The following is a 17,486-nucleotide window of genomic DNA, read 5'->3' as shown; positions in this document are numbered from 1 at the left end:
TTTGACGCAAAGTCCGCAGACTGTGCAACAGGCTTTAATAAGACTGCTTTAAGCTCTGCTGAATCCATGGTGTTCAGGAGTCCAGAAATTTGTCTGGGCTCATTGGGGTCACCACTGTGGCGGTGTGAACAGTGGAAGAAATACAGCCACTACGTTGAGTGTCGTTAACGACTGTTCTATTCCAATTCAGCGCACCCCTTTAAGGGCAGCATGAGCTCAGTCACCTGGTGCATTGTGACATCATAATCGCTGCGCAGGGTGGGGGCTGGAAGGGATTCTGGAGTCAGAGAGAAACCTCTGATGACACCATTTCCCCATGGCTGCCCTGCCACGTGGCGATACAAGCGGGGCCGGTTCGCCATGAGGATGTGTCCCGCCATAGAAGGTTCATTTAAATTTAAAATTTCGCTTGACCCTATGGTATTTTTACTGGGTTATATTTAAAAACTGAGTTTGGAATTAAAATTGGATACGTTTCAAATTGCTTTTTTGAGATTGACGTTAGCTGTATCAAGAAAATGTTTGGCAATTACTTGGAAAAATGAGTCTGATTTAAGTATTCAACGGTGGCATATGGAAATGCGGTCTTGTATTCCACTGGAAAAGATAACGTATAATTTATGCAATAATTACTCTTTTTTTGTTAAAGTTTGGAGCCCGTGTATGAAATATATGAGTCTGAACTTGTAACAATTTTTTTATCCCACGGGTGCTGGGGTGGCATTAAACATGGCGATAGTTGATGATTGGTATGTGAGATGATCTCCTCTTCTATTTTCTATTCTTTTCTTTTTTTTCTTCTGGGGTAGTTTAGAGGGAGGTTGGGAGGGGTGGGTGAGTTAGGGTTGGGGGGTGGGGGATTATAGGGGATAAACATTATGTATTTATTTGTATTCTGGTTTTGATTGTATGATTTACCTTGAGCAATAAATAAAATTCTCAAAAAAAAGTTCAAAACTTCAGAATTATTGTCAGAATATATGACATCACAAACAACCCTGAGATTCTTTTCAGAAGCAGAGATCATCTGCTTCTTTTCCTCCATCTCACCTTCTTGCACCAAACCTTTTGTTACCTGCTCTGAAAAACTCCTTTTGTGGCTGATTGATAGTTTCTGTCCAATTTCGCTCTTCAAAGTTCCTTTTATTGTCCTGTAATAATTCGAAAATAAACATGATCTATTTAACGTTTGCCGAAGAGTTTCCATTAGCATTGCCCGTTGCCCTAACAGTGAGAGAAAGAGAGGCATTCATCCTCCTCCAGTGCTCCCGCAGACTCAGTCCATTGGCAACTCGAACTCCAGATCCAAGCCTCCGATACGATCAGGAAGCTTTCTGCGCCCAAGGATCTTTGGAGGCCATTCTTCACTCAGCACCTTATCAAATCACGTTTCCGATACGTGTATCCCATGAGCCAGTTGTCAGCAGTCCGCAGCCTTGTGTGAGTCCTTTGACCACAATTCGCCACCAGCCCTGTGAGTGCTGATGCGCGAGTAATTCCGACGCAAAGTCCGCAGACTGTGCAACAGGCTTTAATAAGCTTAATTGTGTACACACCAGTCTCAGTCTCTTGCTGGCTCCACATGTCCAACTGTCTTCGAAGGGCCGGCTCAAGTCTTTATACAGGCCAGTGATTGACAGCTGGCAGGTGGGGCCAACCTCCCAATTTGTCTACCAGCAGTAGGGTGGTAGGAGTGCGGCCAGTGATAGTGGTTGTGTCACCACAAGACTGCAGCCTGTGTGAATCTCTCAGCTGTTGAGGCCCTCACTGGTCTGCTATTGTTGTCACCTTCGGCACGGTGACTTCCCAAGTGACGTCCTGTGCTTTTCTGCATTGGAGATGATGTAGAAGGGCCAGGCTGTTGCATTCTGAGGCTTCTAGTCTGGCTTGTAATATTTCAGGTTGAACCAGTTCCTGAAGCCAAGGCACTTTTATCTGGGTAAAAACACAAAGCTGGAGAGGTTCAACAGGTCAAGCAGGGTACTTTATATAAAGATCCAAAACCAACATTTTGGGCTTCGGCCCTTCATCAAGGTATAATGTACAAAGGCATCTGAACAAACTGGTTGGGGGAGGGGCAGGGGCAGGGGAGGAGCACAGTCCCAAAGGCAGGAGGAAAGAGGTGGATAAGGGAGGGAGGGCACAGCAGCAAGCAGGGGGAGGGGGGAATGGCCCTGTGAATGGAGATGTAAGGGGGTGAAGAGCTGGAGGACAGAGGGAAGGGGAAGTGAGGGAGGACGGGAAGGCTGGCAGAAACTGGAGAAGTTGATGCAATTGCCATCCTGTTGGAGTGTCCAGGCGGAAAATGAGGTGTTGCCTCTCCAATTTATGGGTGGTCTTGGTTTGACAGTACATCAGGCCATGGGCGGACTTGTCAGCATGGGGGTGGGTGCAGAAGCCATCACCCCTCCCCTTATTTGCTCCCCATATCCATCTATTACCTCCTGCCTGTGGGACCATGCTCCTCCCCTGTCCCGTACCCCTCCCCCCATTATTTTGTTCGGGCGCCTGCCTGCATTTTGTCATAACTTAATGAAGGGCTCAAGCCTGAAACATTGGTCCTGTATCTTTATCTTTGCTACATAAAGGACCTTATTTGACCAGATGTGTTTCTCCAGCATTGTGCTTTTACTTCAACCACGGTGTCTGCAGACTTTCATATTTTACTACTTTCATCGGAGTCATTGTTTGAGTCTCTAAACTTGGTCATACTCAGGAAGATATGTTAGACTTAGAATGGAGAACCAGTTTACGAAAGCAGAATGAGCTGAGATAATCCCAGACTGGAACATTCAAACAGTCACAAAGTTTCCATTTTTTGCAATGATCTGGGTCAATATCTCAATAGAGAAAGGCTTGATCCTCTCACTCTCTGTCTCCTTTCTACGAAATGTGTTCACCTGCTCCCTGTCTGCAAAAGAAGCTTGCTGCAGTGGTCTGTTAGTTGCTAGGGACTGTAGTTGGGAGGTTAAAAGCAATGAAACATTTTCGTTCCTGCAGAGTCTATAGGAGATGAAAGCCCCTTTCAGACTTGTGTCCCACTGAATTGGCTGTTCAGTGTCCTGGGACAGGAATGGGGGTTTGGCTTTTCACACTTGACCACACCAAACTGGGACACTGAACACTTTCACACTTGCAACGAGGCATCCCCGGGGTTTGGACTGTTCTACCTTCTACCGGTGACGTCATGACGCATCAAGCGATGGTGAACCTGCCCTAAATCCTGATCAATGTATTATGATCTTATATCTGAATAAAATTAATCAGCCCCTGTTGTTGTGCCGACCTATATAAAGTGCTTTTTTTTTCTTTGGCTTGGCTTCGCGGACGAAGATTTATGGAGGGGGTAAAAAGTCCACGTCAGCTGCAGGCTCGTTTGTGGCTGACAAGTCCGATGCGGGACAGGCAGACACGGTTGCAGCGGTTGCAGGGGAAAATTGGTTGGTTGGGGTTGGGTGTTGGGTTTTTCCTCCTTTGCCTTTTGTCAGTGAGGTGGGCTCTGCGGTCTTCTTCAAAGGAGGTTGCTGCCCGCCAAACTGTGAGGCGCCAAGATGCACGGTTTGAGGCGTTATCAGCCCACTGGCGGTGGTCAATGTGGCAGGCACCAAGAGATTTCTTTAGGCAGTCCTTGTACCTTTTCTTTGGTGCACCTCTGTCACGGTGGCCAGTGGAGAGCTCGCCATATAACACGATCTTGGGAAGGCGATGGTCCTCCATTCTGGAGATGTGACCCATCCAGCGCAGCTGGATCTTCAGCAGCGTGGACTCGATGCTGTCGACCTCTGCCATCTCGAGTACTTCGACGTTAGGGATGAAAGCGCTCCAATGGATGTTGAGGATGGAGCAGAGACAACGCTGGTGGAAGCGTTCTAGGAGCCGTAGTGCTAGTAATATAGCAATAGCGGATAATTTTTAAACAGAGTGCGAATAGTGCTATAGCGCACAATTTGTAAAGCATAGAAAAGTTGGTAGCCCTACAACACACAATTTAAACAGTAAGGGAAAGTTGGTAGTGCTATCAAGCACAATTTATACAGCATGGGAAAGTTGGTAGCGCAATAAGTGTAAATTTATGAATACTTTTGCGGAAAAAGCGATGGTGAACCTGGCCTCCCAGAATTCTGTGTGGCAGAGAAAGGGGTGTATGCATGACTGCATGCATGGAATACTCATGGAGGGGTTTCTCTGCCACACGGCATTCTGGGAAGTCAGGTCCACCATCGCTTTTTCCCAAGGTCTATATAAAGTGTGCACTATAGCACTACCAACTTTCTCACGCTGTTTCAAAATTGTCTGCTTTTGCTATTATTATATATTTCCTCTCTCTCTTTCTTCTCTCTCATGCTGCGATTTTCTCACGGCAAAGTTTCTACTGTGGCAGCGCACAGCCTAATGGCGAACTGGCCCCGCTTGTATTGCCCATTCTACACTTGGCATCTCCAAACTCCGGGGATTGTAATAGGGGTCGGCCGAGGCAGTCAATTCCCAGCGTGAGATGACGTCATCTAATGCCAGCGTTAAGAAGATTTTCCTTTTTTAGGCCATTAATTCCTGGGATCACTTGGAAGTGTGAAAGAGGCTAAAGATATATAACCAATGTTTCATGCCTAGGTCCTTGATCAAGATGTGAGCTAAAATCTCATGGAAGAAGAGATGGGAGAGGAGCACAGGGCAATAGCTGGACATGGACAGAGGAGGGCAGGGTGTCGTTCTGTGAATGCAGAGCTGTGGGGGAGACACAACTGGAGGGGACTGTGGCTTTCCCCTGCCCCTGCTGCTTCCATTCTTCCCCGACCTCGTTATTCAAGTGCCTGCCTGCTTTTTCCTCATACTTTGACAAAGAACTCAAGCCTGAAATGTTGGTGATGTATATTTACCTCATGTGGATACTGTGGGGCCTGCAGAATTTCTCCAGAAATATGTGTATTTACAACAATCACAGCGTCTGCAGACTTTCTTGGGTTGAGCTGTGTTTTGCTCATACTTTGATAAAGGTCTCAACCTTGAAATGTTGGTTATATAGCTTTATCTTTGCTATATAAAGGACACTGTTTGACCTGCTAAGTTTCTCCAACGTTGTGTTTTTACTTCAACCACGGTGTCTGCAGACTTATGTGTTTTACCACTGGGTTTACTATCCTGGGTTTGGCTCTCTGAAGGCACAAGTACCTTGTTTGTATTGCACAAGGAGGAGGAAGTTCAAGAGTATAATGCTTAGACTGGTCTCCACGGTTAAGGGCGTTTTTACAGTTGACTTCCTGGTGCGAGGATCCACTGAGTAGCTGAAGAGACAGGGTGAAAACACAGAGGTTTTGATCCATATTGCTGCTAATGGCATGAATAGTGCAGTGATATGACCACTAGCTTACTGCAGGGGCCAATCTCTGTACCTGCAGAAAGATCACCTAAGGGCTGACTCCACCTGGCCGGCTGTCAATCAGCCGACCTGAATATAGACCTGAGCCAGTCACACGGGAGCCACTGAAGCATGAACTGGTGTTCAGACTTTACTGGAATAAAGCCTGTTGTACAGTCTTCTGAGTTTTGTGCTTGCTCGCTGCTACCTCAGCGCACCACAGGTAGAGAAAGGGCCATGGATTTCTCCAGTGAGGAAATAGACCCATCGTGCCATTTATCTACATTCCGCTCATGTTGCCTGAAAATTTTCCCATCCTTTTACATCTATAATGCCTTTTGAATGCTACAATTTTCCCCACTTCTCCCACTTCCTCTGGAAGCTCCTTCCATATAACTACCACCCTCTATTTGAAGAAGGTGCCCCTTGGACCCCTTGTAAAACCTTCCCTCCTCACCTATGTTTGCTGATGACACCACAGTTGTCAGCGGTAGCACAAATAGCAATGAGGAAGCGTACAGGAGGGAGATAAATCAGCTCGTTGAATGGTGTAACGACAACAACCTTGTGCTCAACGTCAGCATAACCAAGGAGATGATTGTGGACTTCAGGAGGAAGTCAGGGGAACATGACCCAATCCTCATCAAGGGCTCAGTAGTGGAGAGGGTCAAGAACTTCAAATTCATGGGTGTCAACATCTCTGAGGACTTGTCCTGGAGCCTTCTCGTTGATGCAATCACAAAGAGGGCTCACCAGTGGCTATACTTTGTGAGATGTCTGAGGAGGTTCAGTATGTCAGACTCTCGTAAACCTCTACAGGTGTACCGTGGAGAGCATTCTGGCTGGTTGCATCACTGCCTGGTATGGAGGCGCCAACACTCTGAACAAGAAAACACTCCAGAGGGTTGTTAACTCGGCCTGCGACATCACAGGCACCGGACTTCACTCCATTGAGGACATCTACATGAGGCAGTGTCTTAAAAAAGCAGCCCCTGTCCTCAAAGACACCCCCCCTCACCCAGGCCATGCTCTCTTCACTCTGCTATCATCGGAGAAAAGGCACAGGAGCCTAAATTCGAGCACTCAATAGCACAAGGACACTGAATTTCATGACTTGTTCATGACAATAAATCCTGATTAAATGCCTTGTTTTAGATTTACCTACTCTCAGGGTGGAGGAAGTTGATGACTATTTGACCGTCGTGATTTTGTACAAGGTTTGCCTTGGTCTTTACATGACATGGAGAGGTCCCATTCACTCCTATATTACTCATGCCTACCAGTCCTAGCCACATTCTTGGTATTGATTCCAGCTTGATAATATCTTTCCTTTAGCTGGGTGACCAGGACTGCACACTGTACTCCAAGTATCTTTCCTTTAGCTGGGAGACCAGGACTGCACACTGTACTCCAAGTATCTTTCCTTTAGCTGGGAGACCAGGACTGCACACTGTACTCCAAGTATCTTTCCTTTAGCTGGGAGACCAGGACTGCACACTGTACTCCAAGTGCAGTCTCATCACATAACATGATGTTCCTGTTCCTGTACTCAGTGTTCTGGCTGTTGATGGGAAGTGCCTTCGCCACCTGGTCTTCCTTTGCCCTTTTTATAAAACGATGTGCTCGTAACCCCATAGATCTCTCTGTTCCGTAACATTTCACAGACTGTTCACTGTGCAAGTCCTGGCCTGTTTTAACCTAGCAAAGTGAAACACCTCACACTTGTAAGAGTTCAATTCCATCTGCCATTCTCTTTACTCATTTTCCCAGTTCATCGAAACCCTGATTTAATTTTGGTGTTTTCCGCAAATTTGCTGGTCATGTTAATAACTCTGTCATCTGAGTTGTTAAAACAGATGAAGGTTGAGGTCATGCAGACAGATTTTAAGGAATGCCACATGCCAGCGAATATAAAAATAAGATAAAGCTGATGAATGTGAGGGGGGAGTCACCGTGTACAAAAAAGGGCTGTAGATGCTTGTGCCAATTGGACCAGGAAGGTGGGACCAGACAGGCAATTTTGATTGTGCTGTGAGGAAGGTTTTAAACTGAAATTAAAGAACAAAAGGGACAATCAACTGGGATATGGTGACAGAGTATATAGAGGTGTTTGGGAGATAAATTGGGAAAGGCTTGTTAGAGCAGGTCACACACAAACACTTTAAAACACAGAATTTTTGCAGGAGCTTTCGCGGTATCTAAACCATCCGAGGAAGGCAGAAGGTAAATTCATCACAAACCTCTAATGAATGCATTATCTTCAGGAGATTCAGTGGTGGTGGGGTAAACATGTTTTCACGTCGAGAATCCCCCGGATGATGTTGGCGCAGAGAGAAAGAGAAGGGGGAAAAAAGGGAGACCTGCAAAAGGTCAGAAAGCCAGGGGGAGTGCAGAATGTGTAGGAGTGATGTCAGCAAAGCAGAGAGACAAGGTGAATCTGTGCCAGCAGTTAAAGATGTTCAAAGTTAAGGAAAACATAAGGCTCGTTAAATACAAAACAAGGCACATTTTTGCAGAGACAGAGGTTGTGGCTAAAATGTTTTGTGACTATTTTACAACTGTCTCCCCAGAACAGGATGCTCTTTTTATAAAAGATGTACAATGTTGGATGGGATGAAAGAAGTTATGAAGGTTTTTAATATTCTTTGAATTATGGATAGGTCAACGAGGTGGATTGAAATGCACGCCTGGCTGTTAAAAGAGTGACCCTAGCCATTGTTTTTCCTCTGTCCTTGCTGCAGAGATATTGCAGGAGGAAAGTTTCAAGAGGGGATTAAATGAGGAAATGTAAGCCAGTTACCAAACATGATGGATGAGAAAGTTGTGTTCAATTCTAAGGAAAAGTCCATGCTTTGATTCAGAAAGATGTTCATTAACATGATGGCCAACATAAATGGTTTGATGAGAGGCATGTCTGGTGAGCATGGCGATCGTTTTTTGAGGGAGTAATGCAGCAGGTTGATTAAGTCTGTGAGCTTGATGCAGTCCACTTGGCTTTCAGCAATCCCTTTATTGCTAGCAGAGCTCGTTTTTAAAAAAATGCCGAAGAGAGTTGCAAATTAGTTTGAATACTGTCTTTGTGTCAGAAAGCCAAGGCTGGGTGTTTTGGCAGGAAGGCTGTTGCCAGTGAAGTTCTGCAGGGTTCAGTATTTGGTCCCCTGCTTGCAGAGAAACATAGTGAGGATTTAGAATTTAATTTTTAAAATTTAGAAATGCTGCACGGTAACGGGCCATTTCGGTTCACAAGTCCATGCCGCCCAATTTATACTCCATTAACCTACACCCCTGGTACGTTTCGAGCAGTGGGAGGAAACTGGAGCCCCCGGGGAAAGCCCACGCAGACACAGGGATAATGTACAAACGCCTTGCAGACAGCACAGGATTCGAACCCTGGTCCTGATAACTGATGGTGATGCAAAAATTGGATGCATGGTTGCTAGAGGAACACTTCGTAGTAGGGGTGCTCAACCTTTTTCTTTCCACTCAGACCACTTTAAGTAATCCCTATGGCCATCGGTGCTCTGTGATTAGTGAGGGATTGCTTAAGGTGGTATTGTGGTGTGCTGTTAGGCAGAATCAGACGCACACAAGGTAAAGACTGAACAAAAACCTCCTCAGAGCCAGGCTGGCTCAGCGTGAGGCCTCGGGAGGCCGGCACAGGCTTATATCCTGGAAGGTGATTGACACCCGACCGGGTGGGGGTTGATCCATTCAGGCCAACTGATTGGCAGCCGGCCAGGTGTTGTCCTGTCCCCTTACACTCCTGCAGGTACAGAGGTTTCCCCCTGCAGTAGGCTGTGGTGTACCACCACAGGTATGTGGGTGGAAAGAAAAATTTTGAAATCCACTGTTTTAATCGTCCCTCATTGCCTCGTTAAGTGCAGAGTTTAAGAATTTAAGAACTCCAAAGAAAACGGCCCAATGACAATTTTTCTCAAGCAAAATATTTCAGTAACAATTGATTCTCAATCTTCCCTTCCCACTCACATCCCACCTTAAGCAATCCCTCACTAATCACAGAGCACCGATGGCATAGGGATTACTTAAAGTGGGATATGAGTGGAAAGAAAAAGGTTGAGAAGCACTGCTTTATAGACTACAGGAGCATAGATGGTTTGGTCTGCTGAGTTGAAAATATCCAAGAGGAATTTTATCCATTGAAATGTGAGATTGTGCTTTCAGGGAGATGAAATAAAAGAGGTGATTGAATGGTGTGAATGAACTAGGGACCAAGCATTATATACCTGCATGTTCTTAAAGATGGCAGACAGATAAGTAGAATGGTTTAATGGGCATCTACAGTAGAATGCTTTCCTGTATTAGCAAAGATATTGTGGCGGTTTGCGAACCGACTCACGGAGTCACGACAAAGTCCATGGCAGATTTGACTGTGAGAGTTCTGGGTGCATGGCAAGCCCACAGCCGGGCGGCTGACTTTATTTCCGCCCTGCAGGTCTTGGGGGCTGCTGGGAGAGTGTTCCTAAGTGCATGGTGGGCGAATCAGTAGAGCAATTGGTTCAATTCACCTTCGACCCTGTGTGGCTGTTCACTCGCTGCGTGGCTAACGTGACTACAGTACAGAATACTGTAGGAATTATGTAAGGAATTATGCTGCAACATTTCATTAGGTCAGATTTGAAGGCTGAATCCAATGCTAATGGGAGGACTCTGAGCTGTGAGGCCGAACAGGGAGATCTTGGGGTCTGTGTCCATAGGACACTCAAAGCTGCTGGGCTTGTTGATAGTGTTGTTAAGAAAGCGTATGTTGTATTGGCCTTCATTAACTGTGGGACTGAGTTCAAGAGTTGTGAGCTAAGATTACAGCTATATAAGTCTTTGGTTCGACCCCCATTGGAATATCATGTTCAGTTCTGTCATTTCATAACAGGAAAGATGTTGATGCTATCGAAAGGCAGCAGAGGAGATTCATGAGGATGTTGCCTGGATGGGAGAGCATGCCTCATGAGGAGAGGTTGAGTGAACTTTGTCTTTTCTCCTTGGAGTGACAGAGGTGTATGAGATAATGAGAGGCATTGATCATGTGGATAGTTACAAGGGGGTGTAGTTTTAAGGTGCAGGGAAACAAATAGAAGGGGATGTAAGGGGTAACTTCTTCACAAAGAGGCAACTTCTTTACACAGAGTAGTTGGCGCATGGTACAATGGGATATTTTCAGAGATAGTAAATAGGTACATTAAACAGAGAGAAATGGAGGCTTGTACAGAAGGGAAATTCTAGGGAGTTGTTAGAGCAGATTATTATATTGGCGCAACACTGTGGGCCTAAGAGCCTGTACTGTGCTGTAAATTTCTATGTTCCATTATATAAATGCTTGCATGAATTGCAAAAGGCCAGTTTGCAGGTGCAGTAGATAATGAAGAAGGCAAATGTGAACTTGACCTGCATTGCTAAAGCGATTGAATTTAAGGGCAGGGTGGTTCTGCAGGAATTGTACAGGATACTGGTGAGGCCGCACTGGGAGTACTGTGTGCAGTTCTGCTCCCCTTACTTTGGAGGTGGTGTAGAGGAAAGGAGTGGGTTATGAGGAGAGGTTGACAAGCCTGGGACTATTCCAGTTGGAGTTTTGAAGGATGAGAAGGGATCTTATAGCAGCATTTATAATTAGGAAAGGACTAAGTAGAATAAAATGAGGGAGGTTGTTTCTACCGGTAGGTGAGATCAGAACTTGGGGACTTAGCTTCAAGGTTTGGGGGAGAATTAAGATGGAGATTAGGACAAACTGCTTCTCCCAGAGAGTGGTGCTCAATGATGTAGTAGAGGTGGCCTTAAGTAATATATTTAAGACAAGGTAGATTGGTTTTGAATAGTAGAGAAATGGTGGGGAGCTCCCCACCATGACTACCAGCCCCACCACATCTCCATCGGGCACACAAAACTCAAAACGGTCAACCAGTTTACCTATCTCAGCTGCACCATTTCATCGGATGCAAGGATCGACAACGAGATAGACAACAGACTCGCCAAGGCAAATAGCACCTTTGGAAGACTACACAAAAGAGTCTGGAAAAACAACCAACTGAAAAACCTCACAAAGATTAGCGTATACAGAGCCGTTGTCATACCCACACTCCTGTTCGGCTCCGAATAATGGGTCCTCTACCGGCATCACCTATGGCTCCTAGAATGCTTCCACCAGCGTTGTCTCCACTCCATCCTCAACATTCATTGGAGCGACTTCATCCCTAACATCGAAGTACTCAAGATGGCAGAGACCCACAGCATCGAATCCACGCTGCTGAAGATCCAACTGCGCTGGGTAGGTCACGTCTCCAGAATGGAGGACCATCGCCTTCCCAAGATCGTGTTATATGGCGAGCTCTCCACTGGCCACCGTGACAGAGGTGCACCAAAGAAGAGGTACAAGGACTGCCTAAAGAAATCTCTTGGTGCCTGCCACATTGGCCACCGCCAGTGGGCTGATATCACCTCAAACCGTGCATCTTGGCGCCTCACAGTTCGGCGGGCAGCAACCTCCTTTGAAGAAGACCGCAGAGCCCACCTCACTGACAAAAGACAAAGGAGGAAAAACCCAACACCCAACCCCAACCAAACAATTTTCCCCTGCATCCGCTGCAACCGTGTCTGCCTGTCCTGTATCGGACTTGTCAGCCACAAACGAGCCTGCAGCTGATGTGGACATTACCCCTCCATAAATCTTCGCCCATGAAGCCAAGCCAAAGAAGAAAGAGTAGAGAAATTGAGGGTGACAGGGAAACAAGGGGGTAGGGGGAGCTGAATACATGGCTAGAGCAGCCACGATCTGATAGAATGGCAGAACAGGCTCAATGGACCAGATGGCTGACCCCTGCTCCTATTTTTAGTGTACAGTGCTGGTGAGGCCACTATTTGAATATTGTGGACAATTCTGGTCACCACATTATAGGAAGGATATGATTGTGTTGGAAGAATGTGCAGTGGAGATTTGCAAGGTTTAGAAAATTGTGGCTGTGATGAAAGATTGGATGGGCTGGAATTTAAGAACAGAGACTGAGGGAGGATTTGAGGTACATCAGATGATGACCATCCTGGCAGCCCCCTCCCCCACCTTTTTTCCCCAGCAGTGGAGCCAGCGACCTAGGTTGAAAGCCATGTTGTAGAAGGATGAAAATGGAGATGGGAGAATCACTCAGAATGTGTCAGAAATCTGGAACTTGCTGCCTGAGGAGTGGAACAGTTCGAGATTAATCAGGTCTGCTGTTGAATTCTTATGACTTGGAGTGTTGAGAGTTTCTGCTGAAAGGTGATATCAGATAGGGCAGCATGTTGTGAACGGAGAGAGACTCGAGGTTGAGGGGCTGATACTGCTGTAAATGTGCTATGAATTTATCTTGAACCAAGTACATGTCACAATCTCAGGACGTTGCGAGTGACATTATAACTGACGCTGGTCTTTTGAAGTAGATTCACCACTGGAGTTGTAAAGTGGCACATCTCAGGAACTGGCCTTCCAGTCTGCTCTCATTGACCACCTCCCACACTAATTCTACACTCTGCCCGCATCCCCATCAAGTTTCCCACCCCTCACCTGCACACACAGGCCAGTGCACGGAGACCAGGTAAAATGCCAAACTCCCCGCCTTTTGGGACATCGGAGCAGATGAGAACACATGGGAGAAACACATGGGTGAGGGAGAAGTTGTGACTTCTACAGAAACAGCAGATGAGGACAGGGTCACATTGGATTGAGAGAGTTGAAGCAATGGCTCTTAGTTACACCTCTCAACACTGCTGGAATACAAGCTGAATTCAGTCATGTATATTTTGGATAGTTTGTTTCACTGAGGAGATTTCAATGGAAGTGGATGAATGGGACAGCAGAAATTAATGTTCCCATATCGCATTTGTTTTTCAGATTGTTCTAAGATCTTGCAGTACCTGTTGCTTTTCGCAACTCTGATTACAATGGTGATCCTCTTCAACATGACCCTCAAGTCGAATCTTCCGTAAGTCATTTCCAAGAGCTTGCTTTCACCTTATTTATTCTCATTAGGGCTGGGAACTGAAGCTCGCTGCACGTCTGCACCATTAGCCCAGGTTATGGGGAAAGACTGAGGAAGTCGAGTTTGTGCTCTGACCAGAAGCAGTTCAGAGGAAGTTCAGTCAAGGTGCCAGTACTCTGGAAAGGTTTGGATGGAGAGAATTGGCTGGTCTGAATCTGTTGACAATTGAACCGGAGAGAAAAATGTTTGTTGTTTAGAGATTTATAATTGAATCATATTCTATTGTTGCTTTGGAATAGTAAAAGGATAATTGCTTGAAAGGAAATATGTAATATATTTAGGAATCCATGATTAGTGTAGCATTTAGTGCAACAGTATTAGAATACCAGTGACTGGGATTCGAATCCAACGCTGTCTTTAAGGAGTTTCTACATTCTCCCCATCTCTGCATGGGTTTCCTCAGGGTGCTCCGGTTTCTGACCACCTTTCAAAAATGTATGGGGTTTGTTGGTTAGTTGATATGTTTGGGAGTCGGGCTCATGGGCAGGAAGGGCTTGTTACCCTAGAAACAAAACATTTAAAATTCATGTAGGGCAACAGGAAAAATGTTGTCCAAGTAACTCACTCTTTCCAAGAGCTAGAACAAGTTCAGGGGATGACCGGCCAAGCTCTTTGGTGTGTAGTTCTGAGAAAATTCACGATTCACTGCGCCACGACCAGCAAGGTTAGTAGAAATGTGTCTTCGATTGCCACAAATGCCTGTGTTTTGTCAGTTTAGAATTTATAATGAAAAAGGAAATGCCATTTATTTTGCCGCCAGGTTTTTGGTTTTACTTGTGATTGGGCATTTTGTTCGAATCCTATCCTTTTTATTTTAGCTGAAACCACACATCTTAAAAAAAGATGAGTAGGAGTGGGCTATTAAGTCCCTTGAGCCTGGTCCTTCCCTCAAAGTGGTCATAGTTGATATACTTTGTCCATTATTCCAACTTACCCAATTCCCATAATCCTTAACTACCTCCTGGATAAAAATCTGCTTGACCTTGAATATAGCTGTAAGTATTGACTATGACTCCATAGCTCTCTGGACTGGAGACCTTTTTGTGATTTGCAACTCTTTGAGAGAAAATAAAAATCCTCTGCCTTAAAATGGGTGAATCTTCGTTAAAGTATTCCACACCTTTGTTTGAAATTCCCCTTGGAGGAGATGTTCTCTCAGGATCTAGCCTGACAAGTTGCCTCGTGTGTATCAATTCTATCATGTTCCAATGATAAGTTTCTCTATAACTGGCCTATAGTTTTCAGCTTTTTGCCTCCTTCCTTTCTGGAATAGAGGGTTATATTCTGCTTTCCTGTTTGCTTTCTGGAATCTGGGTAATTGCATCTCCCACCTCTGACCTGCTTTCATCAATGCCCTGTGATCCAGAACATCTGGTCCAGGGAATATGTCATTCTTGTGTCCCATTCGTTTGCCTGGCAGCAATTCCCGAGTTCCTCCTTCTCATTTCCCCTCAGGTTTTGTACTGTTATTGGGATGTTTCTTTCTTTTTAAAATATTTTTATTTGATTTTCAGTCATAACAAGTGTGTACAGTACAGTTATGGGACGTGCTACAGAAACAAAAGACAAACAAAAGCACTGCAAAAATATTCATACAAATGAATTCTCAAAGCACAGCCGTAAAAATAATGAATGGACATAATAAATTTAAATTTTCCAAACCCCTGACCTGAATAAGGTCAGAAATTAGTATTGATGGAACCAAGTAGCTCACTCTGAAGTGGGACCACACAGTGCCAAAGTTCTGTATTAACACTTATCCTAGAGATTATGGTAAAAGCACACATTGCTGGAGAGACTCAGCAGGTCAAACAGTGTCCTTTATGTAGCAAAGGCTGAGATACAGAGCTGACGTTTCAGGCTTGAGCCTCAGGGCTGCTGACCCCTCCCTCCTTTCTCCACCGATCATCTCCTGCCCTGCCACCCCCCCTTCCCCCTCCCACTCTTTTATTCTGACGCTCACTGGCATTTTCTCACACTTTGATGAAGGGCTCAAGCCCAAAACGTCAGTTCTGCATCTCTGCTTTTGCCACATGAAGGACTTGCTGAACCTCTTCATCATTCTGTGTTTTTACCTCGAGCATGGTGTCTACAGAATTCACTAGAGATTTTGGTAACAGTCCATGAATGGGTCCCATAACATTTGGAATCTAATGTTTGAGTCATTAATTGTGTATCTATTTTTTTCCAAATGTAAACAGGACATTAGTCACTTAGTCATTGTGCATGAATAGGTGAGGTATTATTTTTACACTTAATCAAAATAGCATGTCCTGCCAGCAATGAAGTAAAAGATAAAATGCAACATTTAATTGGAGTTAATAAAATTTCACCTTCTCCAAGAGTTCCAAACAGAGCAACTAAGGGATTGGGTTCTAATTTTAAATTGAGAATCATTGATTATGCTTGAAAAACTTCGCTCCAATATTTTTCCACACTGGGGCATGTTCAGAACATATGGATTAAAGATGCATCACCTATTTTGCATTTATCGCAACGAGGATTTATATCTGAATAAAAGAGATCATTCAAGTTTAGAAATGTGGGCCTTATTTTGAATTGCAGCAGATAGTGTTGAGCACACAGAGATGTAGTTTTAATCAGTTTGAGAACCTCATTGGACAGTGAAAGGTTCAAATCCTACTCCCAGGCATTCTTAATTTGAACTAAAGGGGCGTCCCTTAGACCAGTCAATTTGTCTTAAATAACAGACCTTTTATCGAAAGGTTGTAATCCAAATAATGTACCCAAGAAATGGTAATGGTAGAAATGCAATGGCAATTGTTTAAGGATAGCTTGGAGCAAGTACAACAAATGTACATCCCAGTTTGTAAAAAGAATAAGTCAAGGAGGGTAGTGCATCCATGGCTAACAGAGGAAATCAGAGAGAGTATCAAATCCAAAGAAGTTAGCATATAAATTAGCCAAAAGAAAAAAATATTCCTGATGATTGGGAGAAATTTAGAGTTCTGCAGAGGATAACAAAATGATTAATTAGGCAAGGTAAAAGGGATTATGAGAGTAAGCTGGCAGGGAACATTAAAAAAATGACTGTAAAAGCTTTTATAAATACGTTAAGAGAAAGAGGTTGGTTAAGACGAATGTGGGTCCATTGCAGACAGAAATAGATGAGTTAGTCATGGGGAACAAGGGTATGACAGACTGATTGAATGACTACTTTAGTTCTGTCTTCACCAAGGAGGACATAACTAATCTTCAGGAAATTGTTGAAGACAGAGGACCTAATGTGAGGGAGGGAATAAAGGAAATAATTGTAAGTTGAGAGGTTGTATTAGTTGAATTGCAGGGATTAAAGGTGGATAAATCCCCAGGGCCGGAAGGTCTGCATCCAAGAGTGCCGAAGGAAGTAGCCCAGGAAATAGTGGATGCATTAGTGATAATTTTTCAAACCTCCTTAGATACTAGATTAGTTCCTGAGGATTGGAGGGTGGCCAACGTTATCCCACTCTTTAAGAAGGGAGGGAGAGAGAAACCTGGAAACTACAGTTCAGTTAGCCTGAAAGTGCTAGAATCAGTTATTAAAGATGGAATCGCAGTACATTTGGAAAGTAGTGGTATCATCGGACAGAGTCAGCATGGTTTTGTGAAGGAAAAATCGTCTGACGAATCTAATAGTGTTTTTTGAGGATGTAACCAGTAGAGTGGATAGGGGGGAAATCAGTGGATGTGGTATATCTGGACTTTAATAAGGCATTCGATAAGGTTCTACACAGAAAGACCAGCATACAAACTTAAAAAGTATGGTATAGCAGGTATGGTATTAAGGTGGATAGAGAACTGGTTGATGGACAGAAAGCAAAGAGTAGGAATAAATGGGTTCTTTTCAGAATGGCAGCCAATGACTAGTGGGGTACCACAGGGCTCTGTGCTGGGGCCACAGTTGTTTACAATATACATCAACGATTTAGATGTGGGAATAGATAGCAGTATCTCAAAATTTGCAGATGACACAAAGTTGGGTAGCGGGGTTGGCTGTGTTGAGGGCACTAGGAGGGCGCAGAGTGATTTGGACAAGTTAGGTGAGTGGGCCAGGATGTGGCAGATGCAATATAATGTGGATAAATGTGAGGTTATCCAATTTGGAGGTA

At 44.7% G+C, this 17,486-nt stretch overlaps 1 protein-coding gene across 6 annotated transcripts in view; it reads left to right on the top strand.

Annotated features, from left to right (window-relative positions):
• Window positions 1-17,486, top strand: part of st3gal4 (ST3 beta-galactoside alpha-2,3-sialyltransferase 4) — a 161,801-nt gene that overhangs the window by 76,396 nt on the left and 67,919 nt on the right. For all 6 annotated transcript variants that reach the window (XR_011343262.1, XR_011343260.1, XR_011343261.1 and 3 more), the window contains exon 3: window positions 13,230-13,320. Coding sequence is in view for 3 of the 6 variants with exons in the window: in XM_069894424.1 (XP_069750525.1) it covers window positions 13,230-13,320 (91 nt within the window). In the remaining 3 variants the exon portion in view is untranslated. The remainder of the gene's footprint in view (window positions 1-13,229; window positions 13,321-17,486) is intronic.

Source organism: Narcine bancroftii, chromosome 8 (genome assembly GCF_036971445.1).
Source record: "Narcine bancroftii isolate sNarBan1 chromosome 8, sNarBan1.hap1, whole genome shotgun sequence".
NCBI classification, from domain to species: domain Eukaryota; kingdom Metazoa; phylum Chordata; class Chondrichthyes; order Torpediniformes; family Narcinidae; genus Narcine; species Narcine bancroftii.
This window is presented reverse-complemented; position numbering and strand designations above follow the sequence as displayed.